The 18,656-nt window shown below is 47.3% G+C and overlaps 1 protein-coding gene across 5 annotated transcripts in view; it reads left to right on the top strand.

The window, feature by feature from the left end:
• Positions 1 to 18,656, top strand: part of KDM1A (lysine demethylase 1A) — a 181,343-nt gene that overhangs the window by 92,608 nt on the left and 70,079 nt on the right. For all 5 annotated transcript variants that reach the window (XM_073317371.1, XM_073317369.1, XM_073317368.1 and 2 more), the window contains 2 exons: positions 17,003 to 17,093; positions 18,242 to 18,376. In XM_073317371.1, coding sequence (XP_073173472.1) covers positions 17,003 to 17,093; positions 18,242 to 18,376 — 226 coding nt within the window. The remainder of the gene's footprint in view (positions 1 to 17,002; positions 17,094 to 18,241; positions 18,377 to 18,656) is intronic.

The following is an 18,656-nucleotide window of genomic DNA, read 5'->3' as shown; positions in this document are numbered from 1 at the left end:
TGGAAACTGTGTGATCATGGGAGACTTTAACTTCCCAGATATAGACTGGAGGACGAGTGCTAGTAATAATAATAGGGCTCAGATTTTCCTAGATGCGATAGCTGATGGATTCCTTCAGCAAGTAGTTGCTGAACCGACTAGAGGGGATGCCATTTTAGATTTGGTCTTGGTGAGTAATGAGGACCTCATAGAGGAAATGGTTGTAGGGGATAATCTTGGCTCAAGTGATCATGAGCTAATTCAGTTCAAACTGAATGGAAGGATTAACAAAAATAAATCTGCAACTAGGGTTTTTGATTTCAAAAGGGCTGACTTTCAAAAATTAAGGAAATTAGTTAGGGAAGTGGATTGGACTGAAGAATTTATGGGTTTAAAGGTAGAGGAGGCCTGGGATTATTTTAAATTAAAGCTGCAGAAGCTATCGGAAGCCTGCATCCCAAGAAAGGGGAAAAAATTCATAGGCAGGAGTTGTAGACCAAGCTGGATGAGCAAGCATCTTAGAGAGGTAATTAAGAAAAAGCAGAAAGCATATAGGGAGTGGAAGAAGGGAGGGATCAGTAAGGAAAGCTACCTTATTGAGGTCAGAATATGTAGGGATAAAGTGAGACAGGCTAAAAGTCAAGTAGAGTTGGACCTTGCAAAGGGAATTAAAACCAATAGTAAAAGGTTCTATAGTCATATAAATAGGAAGAAAACAAAGAAAGAAGTGGGACCGCTAAAAACTGAGGATGGAGTGGAGGTCAAGGATAATCTAGGCATGGCCCAATATCTAAACAAATACTTTGCCTCAGTCTTTAATAAGACTAAAGAGGATCTTAGGGATAATGGTAGCATGATAAATGGGAATGAGGATATGGAGGTAGACATCACCATATCTGAGGTAGAAGCGAAACTCAAACAGCTTAATGGGACTAAATCGGGGGGCCCAGATAATCTTCATCCAAGAATATTAAAAGAATTGGCACAAGAAATTGCAAGCCCATTAGCAAGAATTTTTAATGAATCTGTAAACTCAGGGGTTGTACCGTATGATTGGAGAATTGCTAACATAGTTCCTATTTTTAAGAAAGGGAAAAAAAGTGATCCAAGTAATTATAGGCCTGTTAGTTTGACATCTGTAGTATGCAAGGTCTTGGAAAAAATTTTGAAGGAGAAGGTGGTTAAGGACATTGAAGTCAATGGTAAATGGGACAAAATACAACATGGTTTTACAAAAGGTAGATCGTGCCAAACCAACCTGATCTCCTTCTTTGAGAGAGTAACAGATTTTTTAGATAAAGGAAACGCAGTGGATCTAATTTACTTAGATTTTAGTAAGGCGTTTGATACTGTGCCACATGGGGAATTATTAGTTAAATTGGATAAGATGGGCATCAATAGGAAAATTGAAAGGTGGATAGGGAATTGGTTAAAGGGGAGACTACAACGGGTCCTACTGAAAGGTGAACTGTCAAGTTGGAGGGAGGTTACCAGTGGAGTTCCTCAAGGATCAGTTTTGGGACCAATCTTATTTAATCTTTTTATTACTGACCTGGGCACAAAAAGTGGGAGTGTGCTAATAAAGTTTGCAGATGATACAAAGCTGGGAGGTATTGCTAATTTAGAGAAGGACAGGGATACCCTACAGGAGGATCTGGATGACTTTGTAAACTGGAGTAATAGGAATAGGATGAAATTTAATAGTGAGAAGTGTAAGGTCATGCATTTAGGGATTAATGACAAGAATTTTATTGTTATTAATAAAATAATAACAATTATTATTGTTATTATAATAAGCTAGGGACGCATCAACTAGAAGTAACGGAGGAGGAAAAGGACCTTGGAGTATTGGTTGATCATAGGATGACTGAGCTGCCAATGTGATATGGCTGTGAAAAAAGCTAATGTCGTCTTGGGATGCATCAGGAGAGGTATTTCCAGTAGGGATAAGGAGGTTTTAGTACCGTTATATAAGGCACTGGTGAGACCTCACCTGGAATACTGTGTGCAGTTCTGGTCTCCCATGTTTAAGAAGGATGAATTCAAACTGGAACAGGTACAGAGAAGGGCTACTAGGATGATCCGAGGAATGGAAAACTTGTCTTATGAAAGGAGACTCAGGGAGCTTGGCTTGTTTAGCCTAACTAAAAGAAGGTTGAGGGGAGACATGATTGTTCTCTATAAATATATCAGAGGGATAAATACCAGAGAGGGAGAGGAATTATTTAAACTCAGTACCAATGTGGACACAAGAACAAATGGATATAAACTGGCCACTAGGAAATTTAGATTAGAAATTAGACGAAGGTTTCTAACCATCAGAGGAGTGAAGTTTTGGAATAGCCTTCCGAGGGAAGTAGTGGGGGCAAAAGATCTATCTTGCTTTAAGATTAAACTCGATAAGTTTATGGAGGAGATGGTATGATGGGATAACATGGTTTTGGTAATTAAATATTCATGGTAAATAGGCCCAATGGCCTGTGATGGGTTTTTAGATGGGGTAAGATCCAAGTTACCCGGGAAAGAATTTTCTGTAGTATCTGGCTGATGAATCTTGCCCATATGCTCAGGGTTTAGCTGATCGCCATATTTGGGGTCGGGAAGGAATTTTCCTCCAGGGCAGATTGGAAGGCCCTGGAGGTTTTTCGCCTTCCTCTGTAGCATGGGGCACGGGTCACTTGCTGGAGGATTCTCTGCTCCTTGAGGTCTTCAAACTACAATTTGAGGACTTCAATAGCACAGATATAGGTGTGAGGTCTTTTTTAGGAGTGGTGGGTGAAATTCTGTGGCCTGCATTGTGCAGGAGGTCAGACTAGATGATCATAATGGTCCCTTCTGACCTAAATATCTATGAATCATTTATACATTTTAATTCTGGTTTTATGGACCCATGTTGAGATTCCTCGCACTTTCACTGAGGTATTTGTATGGGCCAATACCATGTGCGGGCCGGAGTATTTTGGCTGAAGTACCCTGGGGTTATGTATCCTTACCATAACGTGATCTCCCTCCTGCATGTCCGCCCAAGACGGGGTTTCTGGAGGGTCCTGGGCTGCTTGTCGATCTTGGACAGTTAGTTTTAGGGGTTGTAAGACTTAATTTAAATGTTTGATATATTCCCGTACAGTGTCAGAGACCAGGGGGAGGGGAGCCGGGACTACATATCCTTCACTCAGCGACATGGTCATTCCAGTAATGAGTTCGAAGGGCAAAATTCCTGTGCTGGCAGTAGGGCTTGCCCTCATAGAAAGAAGGGCAGTGGGTAGTTGTGCTACCCAGTTGGTTCCTTGAAATAGTAAAGCCTTTGTGGGTTTTTTTAAAGTTTGGTTTGCTCATTCTACCAGTCCAGAACTCTCAGGGCAGTATGGACAGTGGAATTTCTGTTTGGTGCTTAGGGCAGCGCAGACCTCCTTCATGATTCGTCCTGTAAAATGCGTTCCTTGAGCTGAGTCTATTGAACAGGGTAGGCCCCATCGGGGGCAAAATTCGTTGGCCATTGGCCACTGTTCCTGCATCATTCTTAGAGGTGGGGAAGGCTTCAATCCATCGAGTAAAGTGATTAATTAGAACCAAGCAATATTTTTTTTTCCTTTGGTAGGTAGCAAGGGACCTATAAAATCAATTTGAATTTTTTGCATAGGGCCCATGGGTCGAGGCTGATGTCTCATGGCTATTTTAAGCTTTTTGCCTTCATTACATTTAGCGCATACAAGGCATAGTCACTTATGTCCGCTGTCATTTTGGGCCACCACCACTTTCCCTTTATGTGGTGCAGCATAGCTTTTTGGGTTTGGATGTGTTGGCAGGTGGTAGAGATCACAAAGGTGAGATATAATTGCTCTTGAAGCCACAAACTGTTGGTCCTTTGTAACCCAGGTATTGTTTTGTCAATTTTGCATTCTCAATCCATATCCATTTTTTCTTTTTAGGACATTGTTCTTGCAATTCAGGTAAAGAAATTTGTTTCAGGTCAGAAATTTGGGTGGCTGCTACTTGAAAATTGTCCTGAGGCATTGTGGCAGCCTTTTTGGCCGCCTCGTCTGTGGCTGCATTTGCAAGGGAAAGAGGGTCATTGTTTCTGGTATGTGCCTTGATTTTAACTACAGCCACTTCAGATTGCAATAAATTTGCAATATACCCCCCCCCATTTTTAAGAGGGGTACCAAATGAAGTGAGGTATCCCCTGTTAGTCTAGGACTTTAAGTAATTATGAACCACCCCGAAAGCTTAGCGGCTGTCCGTGTAAATAGTTACATTGTGATCTTTAGCCAAAAGGCAGGCTTGCATTAGGGCCATTAATTTTGCTACTTGGGCTGAACAAGATTGTGGCAAGGGACCCAAGCGAAGGCACGTACCTGACAGATTGCAGATTGCCCAGCTGTTGTAAGGTTGGCCGTTAACATAGTATTGGGATTTATTGACAAAACAAAACAAAATTAGAAAAAGGTAGTGGTTGTTTAGATACAACTTGGTCTTTGACCACAGTATTTTTAGAAGGAGATCATTTATGGGGTTCCCCTGTTGGCATTAAGGTAGCAGAATTAAAAAGATTTGAGTGTGCAGTTGTAATGTGTGGTCTTAAAAGGGTGCATTCCCACTTGGACCATCTGGCTGAGGTGATTTTTGAAAATTGGCCCCCATTCAGGAATTTATGCACTGCATGTGGCACAAAGATTGTGTGAGGAGCCCCAGAGACTAGAGGGGCTGTGACTGTTACGGTCCAAGAAGCTGCCTCCACAGCTTGGAGACAGTGATTAAAGGCTAGAGCTACCGAATCAAGACGACTGGAGAAGTAGGCCACAGGGCGGTGCCTGTCTCTGTGGTTTTGAGTGAGCACGGCAACAGCCTGGCCATCCTGTACATGTGTCCGAAGCTTAAATGGTACTGAGGGGTGGGGGAACCCAAGTGCAGAGGCAGAAAGAAGGGCTATTTTAAGTTTAGTTAAGAAGTGGTTATGCTCTGGTGACAAAGAAATGAGGTCTGAGGAGGCTTGAGCCCCTCTAAGGAGGTCATTAGGAGATTGTGCTAGGGTGGAAAAAGATGGGACATATTGTCTGCAAAAATTTAGGAGACCCATTAGTTTTAGTAGCTTACACACCGTTGTGGGTCATGGGGCTGCAGCAATTGCAATTCGATGGTCTGAGGTGAGGGTTTTTGAGTCCTGGGAGACTGTATAGCCCAGATATTGAACCGTAGATAAAGCTACATGGGCTTTTTGAGGATTAACTTTTAGGCTTGCATTTGCCAAGGCGTGAAGTAGAAGTTGGAGGGCACATGAGTGATTAGAGGCCATGGAGGATGCAAGCAGTAAATTATTCACATATTGTAAACACACAGAGTTGGCAGCAACCCAATTTACTGAGGAAAGAGCCTTAGCCATAACTTGATGAAAAAGGTTGGGGGCATTGTGAAATCCTTGGGGCAGGCAGGCCCAACTGTACTGGGTGGGGCCAAAGGTGAATGCAAACCAGGGCTGTGATTCTGGATGCACGGGAAGGCTCCAGAAACCGTTAGCAATGTCTAACACAATAAATATACATTAAGAAGGATTAAGGCCCAAGAGGGCCGCTGATGGGTCGGCAACAACAGGGGCAAGTTTGTCTGCATGTTGGTTAACAGTACGGTAATTAATGATAAGGTGCCAGGAGCCATTAGGTTTTTTTAATTGGCCAGATGCGGGAGTTGGTGGGGGAGGAACAGGGAACCAGCATGCCTTGCTGAAGTAGAGAGTAAGTAATATCACCTACTGTGTTCATGGCCTCAGATTTGAGAGGGTATTGCTTGGTAGGTGGAGGAGTTGGCCGGTGACCTGGATGAGTGGGCTGAGATGAGCAGGCACCAAACCGCAAGACATCTTATTTTTCGTCCACACTGAGGGAAATCTGGAATCTAAGTCTTGAAAAGGATTAGATGTACCCCAAGTAAGAGCCACAGATTTAGCAGTTGCAACAGAAGAGAGGGACGTATCATTGCGGAGGGGGATGGTATGAGTACGCATAAGTTTATTAGTAAATGAAACTGTACTCTGAGCGAGGTTAAGAGTTGCTGCAAGGTCACAGAGGGCGTTTATGCCCAGAATAGTCCCCCCTGTATTTGGAGCTACATAAAAAGACTGAGTCCAAAAGAATAGATTAGATTTTACAAGAACAGGATAGCTTTTGTAAGCCATGAGTTGTGCACCTCCTATCCCTGAAATAGTAATATACAGTTTAGTAGTGAGGAGGGGGAGGTCAGTAATGGAAACAGATGCTCCCGTGTCCACAAGAATTGTGCATGGCTGGCCCCTTATTTATGCGTGTAAGTGTGGCCTTGAGCGGTTTGTTTGCATATGTCTGACAGGCAAGGCGGCCGCTGAATCTTAGTGTGTCATAGCATTTAAAAGCCTGGCCATTTCCTTTTTATTCAGGTGCGAGTAAGGGTTGGCAGTTGGTTGGGACACCGGGTGGGGCTGGTTACCCAGGGTTATTCGGCTTGGGCACCTGGCTGCCCAATGCCCGGTCTCCCTGCACACAAAACAATGGGAGGTAGGGGGGATAGTAGGGGCAGGACCAGGACCAGGTCGGAAGGATAGTGAAGTACTGTGGGGATTTGGCTGGCCATGATGAGGCTTTTGGACTTTACGTTTGCAGTTTTTTTTTTGGTGTGTCCGGGACACCCACAGTTCTTCTTCGAGTGATTGCTCATGTGTATTCCACAATAGATATGCATGCTCTCCACATGCACCAGTGCTGGAAGTTTTTCCCCTAGAAGTACCCATGGGGGGGGGGAGCGCCCCCCGCGACCCCTGGAGTGGCGCCTGCCTGGCGCAGTATAAGGGGAGCTGCGTGCTCTCCCCACCCTCAGTTCCTTCTTGCCGCCAGTGAATGTGCGTCAGAACTGCTCTGCTCCAGCTTTGCTGTAGCTCGTCCCCAGAACTGTTTGTTCGTTCAGTGTTAGTACGTGTAGATAGTTGTTTAGTTAGTTTAGTCAATGAGCCCGGGCCGGGGCATGCCCTGCGCCCCGGGTTTAAGTCGTGTGGCTCTTGTAGGTGTTCTATGCCAAGAAGTGACCCGCACACAGACTGTTTGCACTGTTTGGGAGAAACCTATATCAGCGAAAGGTGCAAGATTTGCAAGTCGTTTAAGCCTCGGACCAAAAGAGAAAGGGATATTAGGCTCCGGGCCATCCTGATGGAGTGGGCACTGACCCCGATTCCGACACGCCGCTCCGAACCGGTACCTGGCACCGCGGCATCAGTACGCAGTGACCCTCCGGTGCCATCGACCAATCGGCACCACTCCCCCTCCGCGGGGCGCACCAAGAGGGCCAGGAAGACTCCTTCTTCACAGTGGCACTGAGGAAAGTCTGGGACAGAGGCTAGGCCCATGTCAGACCGTCCTTGATCCCCACCAAGCCCCAGGCCTCCGACTCACGTTGAGCGGAGTAGCTCGGCCCCTTCGGAACAGGCCTGTCCGGATACCATCCATGCCTGAAGCCCTGCAGGCGGCCCGGAACATTGTGTCCATGCCAGTGCCTGGAGCACTGCTGATGTCGGGCCCATGCTCCAGAGGCAAGCCACCGCTGGGATCTCTACAGTCGCCTCCAGCCCAGTACCGGTCTCAGTCGAGGGAACGTTCCCAACGCCGCCCAGCGACTGCTTGGGGCAGAGTCCATGTGGATCGCCTTCGATGCCAACGAGACTGTCTGGCTGGGTTCCATCCGTCCGGGACTCCCGGCACCGCTCGTCCTCAAGGAGCAAATATTGATGGTACCGCAGTGGGCGTCGCCAACTATACTTGTCTTGGAGAGGGCACCGCAGTCAGTCATGGCATGGTTGTCGATGCCGTTCCCGCTCAGACTCCCGCTCCAAGTCCCCGCCAAGACATCGCAGCCCCGGGCGTCGATTGCCGGCATCTCACCGGCGCAAGTCCGTCCACCAAGGCCGTTCGGGAGCAGCTGTTACCATCGGTACCGATCCTCCATGTTGAGATCACGGTCCCATGGCCGTCATAGATCCTGGCACCGCTGCTCTTTCCGGTCCAGTGATAGCAGCAGATCTTACGCCAACCTGGTCTCCAGTTGTAGCCGTCCCTCGATGGGCCAGGCCAGCCAACCTGAACAGCTGGCCCTGACGGTGCCACAGCAGGTGCAGCGGCACCGAGCGTTGTGGCCGGCCCAATGGTACCAGTGGGCACCGTGGCCTCCGGCGCAGCCCCTGGTGGGGAGCCTGCTTGGTGGCCGGAGCTTCGGAGGCACCGTCAGCCTCCCTCTCCAGACCCACAAGAAAGGAGTCAGTGGGACATACGTCCTCAGCACTGTGCTCGGAGTCCAACCAGGTGGTCGACCCGCTGGTGCCGGACGACACCCAGAGCACTGCACTGGCCTCCTCGCCCCACCCGGAGGAGGCGATTGTGGCCCCTCCATCCTGCAGGAGGACTTCAGGGTCCACCAAGAAGTCTTAAAGAGGGTGGAATCAAGCCTCCACCTCCAAGCAGAGGAGTGGCATCAAGCCCTCAGACTCCCTGTTTAACATGCTGTCCCTGTTGGCACCGGGTAGGGTGGCCTTGCCTCTCCATGAAGGGGTGGCTAAGATTTCAAATGCCCTGTGGTAAACACCGGCCTCGTTGACCCCCATCTCTGAAAAGGCAGAACACAAGTACTTTGTACCCACTAAAGGGCATGAGTACTTGTATACCCACCCAGCACCCAACTCCCTGGTGGTCGAATCGGTCAACCACAGGGAACAACAGGGTCAGCCAGCCTTGACCCCAAAGAACAAAGACTCTCTTAGACTGGACTCTTTCGGAAGGAAAATATTTTAGTCTTCGGGTTTCCAGTTATTTGTGGCAAACCATCAGGCTCTCCTGGGCAGGTACGAATTCAATCTGTGGGGCTCCCTGCCCAAGTTTGAGGACTCCCTCCAGGAGTGCGATAGGAAGGAGTTCAAAGCGCTAGTGGAGGAAGGGGCAGCGGCCGCTAGGGCATCCCTGAAGGCAGCCTTGGATGCCACGGCCACACTATCGGTGGCCTCCGTGGTGTGCATGAGACGGGCGTCATGGCTCCTGCTCTCTGGGCTGTCCAGTGAGGCATGCAGGATCTCCCGTTTGATGGGAAAGCTCTGTTTGTGGCAGGGACAGATACAAGGCTGCATGGCATGAAAGACTGCTGCACGACCCTCCAGACTCTGGGCCTCTATGTCCCAGCTCCAGCAAAACCTAAGTTCAAGCCGCAGCAGACTCCTGCCCAGGCCGCCCTCCCGAAGTATGAGGCCACCGATAAGAAGCAGCGGGACTATAAGAGAAGCCCTCAGAGGCAGTCTTGGCCTACCCCCCAGCCTGGGTCCTCCAAGTGCAAGCAGGTGGGGAAAAGGCATTTTTGATGGGATGCTCGGGGGCACCCTGCCAGTCCTCACCAGAGATCCAATAAAGCTCCCCTTATCCAATCGGTTGTGTGCCTTCCTCCTGGAATGGTTGTGTCTAACCTTGGACCGATGGGCTCTCAACACCATCTCCCAGGGTTACACCCTCCAGTTTATTTCCTCCACGCCCCGCCCTGCCCCCATCCCTCTTGGGGGACCCCTCACACGAACCTCTGCTTAAGCAGGAGTTTTGGTGACTCCTAGGACTAGGAGCAATAGAGGCGGTGCCCGAGGAGTTCATGGGCAAGGGGTATTACTCCCGTTATTTCCTTATCATGAAGGCCAAAGGGGGGCTCAGGCCCATCCTGGACCTGCGAGGTCTGAACCAGTACATGGTGAAACTCAAGTTCCTCATGGTCTCCCTGGCCTCCATCATCCCCTCCCTGGATTCTGGGGACTGGTACACTTCCCTCGATCTACAGGATGCATACTTCCACATCCACATATTTGAGGGGCACAGGCTCTTCCTCCGTTCCGTGGTGGGACAGAATCATTAACCAATTCACGGTCCTCCCATTTGGTCTGTCCACTGCCCCCAGGGTGTTTACAAAATGCATGTCAGTGGTAGTGGCCTACAGCGGGAGGTCCAGATTTCCCTATCCGGACAATTGGCTTGTCAAGAGCACCTCCCGGTCGCAGGTGAGGGATCACGCGGCGCTCCTTCTGTCCACGTGCATCACCTTAGGCCTGTTGGTAAACAATACCCAGTCCACATTAATCCCAGTCCAACTCAGAGTTTATCGGGGTGCTCCTGGACTCAGTGTCAGCCCGGGCCTCTCTCCTGCCAGACAGATTCGAGACCCTGAAAGGTCTCATCGACTCAGTCACAAGGTTCCCAGTGACAACAGCCAGGGTTTGCCTGCAACCCTTGTGTCACATGTCGGCATGCTCCTCCAGCTCTGGTTTTCTCGCAGTTCTCCCAGGCCACAGACAGGATGGACAAGGTCTTCACCATGCCGGACTCTGGGATTGACCATCCCCGCTCGCACCTGGAGGGCAAGGTAGTCCGGGTCCTCACGGAAAACAAGGCCTCAATGTTCTATATCAACAGGCAAGGCGGGGCCCGATCCTCTGCCACGAAGCCCTTAGGCTGTGGGACTTCTGTACAGCCCATGACATCCACCTGAAGGCCTTCCACCTACCTGGTGCCCAGAACAAAAGAGCGGATCGCTTGAGCGGGGACTTCCTCTCAACACGAGTGGTCTTTCCACCTGGAAGTGGCCCACTGGCTCTTCTGAAGGTGGGGAACTTCCCAGGTGGACCTATTCGTGACTTGGCAGAACCGGCGATGCCCCCGGTTCTGCTCAAGGGGGGGGCCTGGCGAGAGGCGCTATCTCCAATGCTTTTATCCTGTCCTGGTCAGGCCGGCTTCTCTACACCTTCCCCCGTTCCCTCTAGTTAGCAGGGTCCTGGAGAAGATAACGGACAAGGTCCGGGTCCTCCTGATTGCCCAGGCGTGGTCCAGGCAACATTGGTACGGGACCCTCATGGGCTTTGCAGTAGCTCCGCCATGGCCATTGCTGCTCCTCCCGGACCTGTTGTCTCAGGACCAGGGCCGCCTCCTCCATCCCAACCTAGCAACGCTTCACCTCACAGTGTGGCTGCTCAGTGTTTAGGCGGAGAGGAAAGGATGTGTTCAGAACAGGTTCAGCGTTTAGGTTGGATATTAGGAAAAACTTTTTCACTAGGAGGGTCGTGAAACACTGGAATGCGTTACCTAGGGAAGTGGTGGAATCATAGAATCATAGAATATCAGGGTTGGAAGGGACCTCAGGAGGTCATCTAGTCCAACCCCCTGCTCAAAGCAGGACCAATCCCCAATTAAATCATCCCAGCCAGGGCTTTGTCAAGCCTGACCTTAAAAACTTCTAAGGAAGGAGATTCTACCACCTCCCTAGGTCTCCTTCCTTAGAAGTTTTTAAGGTCAGGCTTGGCAAAGCCCTGGCTGGGATGATTTAGTTGGGGATTGGTCCTGCTTTGAGCAGGGAGTTGGACTAGCTGGCCTCCTGAGGTCCCTTCCAACCCTGATATTCTATGATTCAGCACGTCCTCTTGGAATGTAGACGGCCCTCCACTTGCCGCGCTTATTTGGCGAAGTGGTCCCGTTTCTTGAGGTGGGCAGAGGACCAGGGTGTCTCCCTGGTGGCCACCCTGATACAGGTTATCCTTGATTACCTCCTCCACCTGAGGGCCCAGGGCCTGACGCCCTAGTCAGTCAAGCTGCACCTGGCAGCCATATCGGCCTTCCATCCGCTGGTGCACGGTATTTTCCCATGCTATGACTGGCCAGTTCCTTAAGGGTTTGGATAGTCTTTTTCCATATTCTAGACCCCTGGTCCCACAGTGGGACCTAAACCTGGTGTTGGCTCGTCTCACGGGGCCCCCGTTTGAACCACTGGCCACGTGCTCCTGGTCTCATCTCTCGTGGAAGATGGCCTTCCTGGTTGCAATCACGTTGGCCAGGCGAGTCTCAGAGCTCAGGGCCCTGACTTCCGAGCTGCTGTACACGGTCCTTAATAAGGAGAAGGTCCAGCTCCTCCCACACCCCGCGTTCTTCCCGAAGGTGGTCTCTGCCTACTACATGGGTCAGGACATTTTTCTACTGGTCCTCTGCCCCAAGCCTCACGCGTCCAGTGAGGAGCACTGTCTCCACACGCTTGATGTGCAGTGGGCTCTGGCTTTCTACCTCGAGCAGACCAAGCTGTTCAGAAAGTCCTTGCGAGTGTTCGTCGCCTCGGCTGAGTGTGCAAGGGGCCAGCCGATTTCCACTCAGCGGCTTTCCAATCAGATCACTTCATGCATCCGCTCCTGTTATGAGCTGATGGGTGTCCCCCCACCACCCACTGTGAGGGCACACTTGACTCAAGCGCAGGCTTCGTCGGCTGCCTTCGTGGCCCACGTTCCCATTCAGAACATTTGTAGGACGACCACGTGGTCTTTGGTTCACACGTTCACCTCCCACTAAGCGATCATCCCCCAAACCAGGGATGATGCTGGGTTCGGCAGGGCTGTTCTCTGTCCTGGGAACTTGTGAACTTCTACCCACCTCCAACAGATATAGCTTGGAATCACCTATTGTGGAATACACATGAGCAATCACTTGAGGAAGAAAAGACAGTTACCTTTTCCGTAACTGGCATTCTTTGAGATATGTTGCTTATGTCTATTCCACATCCCACCCTCCTTTCCCTCTGTCAGAGTTTTCTGACAAGAAGGAACTGAGGGTGGGGGCAGTGCACAGCTCCTCTTACACTGCGCCAGACAGGTGCCACTCCAGGGGTAGCTGTGGGCGCCCCCCCCCCGCCCCACAGGTACTGCTAGGGGAAAAACTTCTGGTACCGGTGCATGTGGTGAGCACGTACACCTATTGTGAAATATACATGAGCAACACATCTCGAAGAGCACCAGTTACGGAAAAGGTAACTGTCCTTTTATAGCAAATTACATTATTTTTTGCTGTTACCACAGCACAGCAAGCAGACTTGCTTTTTATTTTTTTAGCTTGTTTGGCTTTGCATTTAGAGGCCCACATACAGATGGATTTATAATTAGAGCCTGGGTTCACTCCCAAATTAAGGGTTTTTTGCAGGTGGGAGTTAAAACCATTTTTTAACATTTTTAGAAACAGCTGATTAGGATTTTTTGGGGTTTGCAATGCCTGCATTGCTGGAATAGATTTTTTTGTTTTTTTATAATATTGAGCCGCAGGCTCGTTCTTGCCTTGTACGCAGCCCACTATTAGTCCCCAATTACCGGCTCCGTTCCCCAAGGCTTCTTGGATGGCTTCCTTAAACTCAGTGGAAGCGCGGGTCATATTATTTTCAGATTCAAATTTAACTGAGGCTCAAACATCCTTTTATAGGGAGCTTGGCCCATGATAGATTGGGACATTTAGCTTTTAAGATATAAAGATCCTGGGATGTTACATATAGGTGGTAACCATTTGGCTTTTTTTTTTTTTAAAGAATATTAAATTTTGGTCTTTGCACTTTAGATCGGTGAGATCTTTCAGTAAGCCCCTCATTTCCTCTGTGCTGAGAGGAGTGTACTTATAAGTATTATGGGCCACTCTGTTTTCACCTGTCCCTGACCACCAAGTGGTCACTATGAGAGGGGCCAAGGGAGCACTGGCACTTAATTCTGGGTTAAAAGGTGGAGGAGGTGGAGGAGGGGGCCAGTTATCTCGATCTTCCCCCATGTGTGCTAGGTTCCAATTCTGAATTTGTTTTTCAAGGTGTTTTTAATTAATTTTATTTTGGTCTTTATCAGTATCGCCGCCTAAACCAATGTCAGTGAAATTACCCTTTTGTTGTATGCTAGCAACAATACGGCGTGCAGAAGAGCTGGTTTCTTTTAGTTTTGCTCTTAGAACCTTGTTTTCTGCTTCAAGCTCACTTAGCTTGTGTTGGAAATCTGCCTTTTGATTCAGCTCCGCTGTAAGAGCCTTTTGGAGTATTTCCAACTCTCGTAATTTCCTTTCATATTTGCAATACATTATTACAATCCCCTTCTTTAATTTTCCTTTTGTTTGACCAGACCACCACAACACGCTGTCCATCATACTCATACCCTCACTTCATCCATTTTTTGCCATTGTTTTTTGAACCTTTTCAGTTTCCCTTTTATAAAATCAATGAGTCTCCCTCCTGTAGAGGGCATCATTGATGTTCCCCGGGGCCAGTCAATGAGCCTCCCTCCTGCAGAGGATATCATTGGTGCTCCCTGGGGCACGCCAATGAGTTCCCGTCCCACAGAGGGAATCGTTGATGCATCCTGGGGCAACTTATACAACATTGTATCCCACTTAAGCGGTGCTTAAGGGGAGACCGACTGAGCACACCCTTGTACTCAGTCTGCTGCAGCACACGCCCTGGTGCTCAGTATCTGGCAATGCAGCCTTCTCCTCCAGCGATCCCTGCACCCCAAAAACTTGGCCACAAACACAGTCCCTTTCAGTCCTCTTGTCTGTGCGTCCTATATTTGGTTTGTATTAAGAAGGGGTGTGAAGGGGTATCTTGGGGAGTCCCAAACCAAGGTGCACTCTAGAGGTGGTAAGTAAAAGGGTCCTCACCTCTGTCCCTGGTTGTGAGAAACGCTCAGAGGATTCCCGATCACATCCTGCTCACTGCGCCAAAGGCAAAAAGATTTTTTTCCCCAAGAATCAGGCAAGCACAGACAATACTGAAGGAGGATTTATTCATGGCACCGGGAAGTCTGGTAAACAGCTTCAAAAATATGGTGCCACAGTGGCCAGTTATATACATTTTCTTATTAATTCATTTGCATTTATTTGTACATACAGAGACAGATATAGTTACAAGTAAAGAGAGAGCTCTTAACAAAGATAATAATAGGAACAGTACATCTGTATAGAGGTCATCCTGTTACATCAAGTATCTATGGCTACCTTGCGGGGGGGGGGGGGTATGGGAGGAGGGGGAGAGGGGGGGAAGAGGCGGGGTGGGAGGGTAAGGATGAGTGCTTACAGATATCCCTGCGCCCTGTGGGAGGTCAGCATTGTCCTTTCTTACCGATAAGCTGAGTTACTGGGTGGACATTTGAATATCTGAGTTATCAATTATTGACAGAAGCCATTGTCCTTGGGCCTCTGAAGCATTTCTGCTTGATCTGTGGTTTCTGCCTTAGCTGTTAGCTAAATTTAACTCTTGCTTGACACTCTTAATAACCTGTTTGAGATGCTTGCTCATCCAGCTTTGGTCTTCAACTCTTTGCTGTGAATTTTTTCCCCTTGGTTGGGATGCAGATGATAGATCCTGTAACTTTGACTCCACGCCACCTCCACATTCAGATCCTTGAGTTCTTCAGTCCAGTCCACTTCCCTAACTAATTCCCCTAATTTTTTTTAAATTTGCCTTTTGAAATTAAGGACAATAGTTGCAGATCTATTTTTGTTTCTCCTTCCATTTGGTTTAAACTGAATTAGCTCACGATCACTCGAACCAAGGTTGTCCCCTACAGCCAGTTATTTTATGAGCTCCTCACTACTTACCAATACCAAATCTAAGGCTTTGTCTACACTACACACCTTTTAGCGACATGGCTGTGCTGCTGCTGTTGTGCCACTAAAAGGTACACAATGTAGCTGCTGTTTGTCAGCGGGAGAGAGCTCTGCTGCTGACAAAAGATTTCCACTCCCAACAAGTGATAGTAGCTTTGTCGGCAGGAGAGTACTCCTGCCAGCAAAGCACTGTTTGCAAAACTTTGTCGTTCGGGGGTGTATGTGTTTGTTTTTTTCACACCCCTGAACGGCAAAAGTTTTGTTGTTCAGTTTCCAGTGTAAACAAAGCCTAAAAGGGCATCACCACTTGTTGGTTCAGCGACTGTTTGGAGAAGAAGTCTGTCAGCTATCACATCCTGGAAAATCTCGGCCCTACTATTATTAGTTGTACTTGTCTTCCAGTCTATATCTGGGAAGTTAGTCTCCCATAATCACACAATTTCCAGTAGTATTTATTTAATTTAAAAAGGTCTCTGTCCATATCTAGATTGGATTCTGGGGGTCTGTAGCCAATACCAAGCTCTGTTCCAGGGGAACCTCTGGGAGATTTCTTCCCCAAAATGATTTGGATACAAACAGACTGTATTTTATCCATTCCGTCACTTCTGATTTCTTTAGTCTCCCTCATCATTATTATACAATGCTATTCCACCACCTTTACCTTTATTTCTGTGTTTCCTTAACAACGCATACCCTTCAATCCCTGTACTACAGTCATGACGACTGTCCCACCCTGTTTCTGTTCTCCCTAGAATATCTAGTTTCACTTCCTGCACCAGTAGTTCTAGTTTCTCCATTCTGTTACCCAGGCTCCTCGCATTGGTATCATCTTAATGGTTTCTGCTTGGTTTTGCCCAGATTCCTCACCTGATTAGGCACAGTCATTCTTTTGCCAATATCGCCTGCTTGGCTGTTAGCTACACTGGTATTGGCACTATCTTTCCTCTTAATATCCATTCTTCTATCCTTTCTCCATTGCTGTGTTTTCTCTTTCTTGATTTTCCTCCCGGCCAATATTGGAATTGGGCTTGGCGATTACATGAGTCTTCCCCCGTAAGGATTCTGTTTGGATTTTCTTAAAGTACAGAGTCATGATGACGACTTGATAAATCTTGGTTTCTTGCAGCCACTTGGCACATATTGTGTCCAGCATTTGTGCGCACACCCTTTCCACATTTTTAGTACTGCTTTGTAGACATAGGATGAGGAATATTACCTTAACCAGTATCTGCCTTGAAAATTCCTCTTCCATTAGTGATCTAGTAATTAATAAAATAAATGAATATTTGACATAGCACAAAGGTGTGATACAGCGTGAAGTCCACATATTTGAATCCTATTTGTCTGGAAACATTTCCTGCAAGTAAGAATTTCTACCCTTTGGCTTTTGGTAGGTTGTCCTATGTTTAGCTACTAGCTAACCAACTGCTTTCTTTTCATGAGTTGTACAGTTGCTAAAGAATACACCCCATTCTTTATTGAAATGACACTTTTCTGGGTTCTATTTTATTACTTTACACTCATGGCTCAGATGTTGATGAGAAAAGCATGCAGTTTACTAGGATTTCCCAGTTAAAATAATCTCTGGCTTCTTTCCGCACCCCTAGATTACAAGAGAAGCATGTGAAGGATGAACAGATTGAACATTGGAAGAAGATAGTAAAAACTCAAGAGGAGCTGAAAGATCTCCTTAACAAGGTCAGACCTTCTCCCATGGATGCGTACTCTTTTCACTTCCTTCTCTTACAAATGCACTGGAAAAAGTTATTAGGACTTAAAGGAGAAACTGATTTCAGAAACTGATTACCATCATTACATTTAATGTTTATGTGAAAAGGAACTAGACCTGGAGAAATAACAAAATTTTATCTGGATTTTATCAAGGAGGGCAGCAACACTATTCATAAATGAATAATAATGCTTTTTTGGTCCACAAGGAGAAGTTGTGTTGTGCCAGGCAAGCCCCAGGGAAACTATATTAATTTTATTAAGCTGGGGCTTTCCTAACACTGAAGGACACTTTTTTCCTCTTCTGAGAACCTCACAGTCTAAAGACAAACAAGTAAGCAGAGGCCAGGGAAAGTAGGCAGTTTATATAGACGTCGCCTTGATTCACTGTAACCATCATGGCAGAAGTGACTGTTTAAGGGTGACTTAAATATGGATGGGATAGGGACCTTCCAGATGAGTACAAGAAGCCTGTATAAAGAAAACAGGACCCCCTGGAAGAAGGTACAACAATGATTGTGCCAATAGCTGACACACATGGACAAGACTGTAAATACGTATGGAGTGGAGAGGATGGAGACAGTGCAAAGTAATATGTAAAAGCAAACCAGCTCTTCCTTGAAAGCATCACTGTAATGACCACTTCTGTTGGAAATGCTTATCGCAGATTATGGTTTGTGATGGGATTAATTTGCAATTGTTTACAAAGTCACCTTAAATATCTTAAGGTAAATAAAAAGATGTTTAGTCATTTGGAAACATACAGCATTGAAACACTTGAAGATTTAGTGCAGATTAACTGTTACAGGTGATGCTGCTATCCCTCTAGAGAAAGCGCATAGAGTTCTGGCACCTTTCCTACCCTCAACGGTTCCACTCTGTATGCTTTGCCAGAGGACAGTAATAGTTTATACTGTGCATGTTAGTCAGAAAATCTCTAGAAATATAGGATTGATGGTTCTTACTGTTGTGCCCTGTGAGGTGCAATTTGACATAAGCAACATCCCTTATAATAAGGGGGGAAGTGCCGCCAGTGGTGTGACTGTTTTTGAGGCAGAATTCTTATTTTCACTGTAAATGTTACAAAATCTCCCTTTTTTCCCCTTCCCTCTTCCCAGATGGTGAATTTAAAAGAGAAGATTAAAGAGCTCCATCAGCAGTATAAGGAGGCATCTGAAGTAAAACCACCTCGGGATATTACTGCAGAGTTCCTTGTGAAAAGCAAACACCGAGATCTTACTGCTCTCTGCAAGGTAAGGAATGCCATAAATACAAGGGTTTCAGTCTACAAACTTTTGTCTTTAAAATCTGAACGACAACCTGATTATGTAAAATTGTGTCAGGTACACTTTTGAAGAACTGCCTGTGTGAAACTGCTCTGAAATGTTCACATGCATGTTCCCTTTGTTAGAGCTTCTGGAAAGTGATAATGGGACTGCATGAGCTCCTGTCACAACATAAACGTGTTGAGGAATTAGTCCAGTTTTAGATCACAGTTCAGCTTTGGCACTGTCGGACACTGTCCAAAACAGG

The sequence above is a fragment of the Lepidochelys kempii genome, chromosome 19 (genome assembly GCF_965140265.1).
Source record: "Lepidochelys kempii isolate rLepKem1 chromosome 19, rLepKem1.hap2, whole genome shotgun sequence".
Taxonomy (NCBI): domain Eukaryota; kingdom Metazoa; phylum Chordata; order Testudines; family Cheloniidae; genus Lepidochelys; species Lepidochelys kempii.
This window is presented reverse-complemented; position numbering and strand designations above follow the sequence as displayed.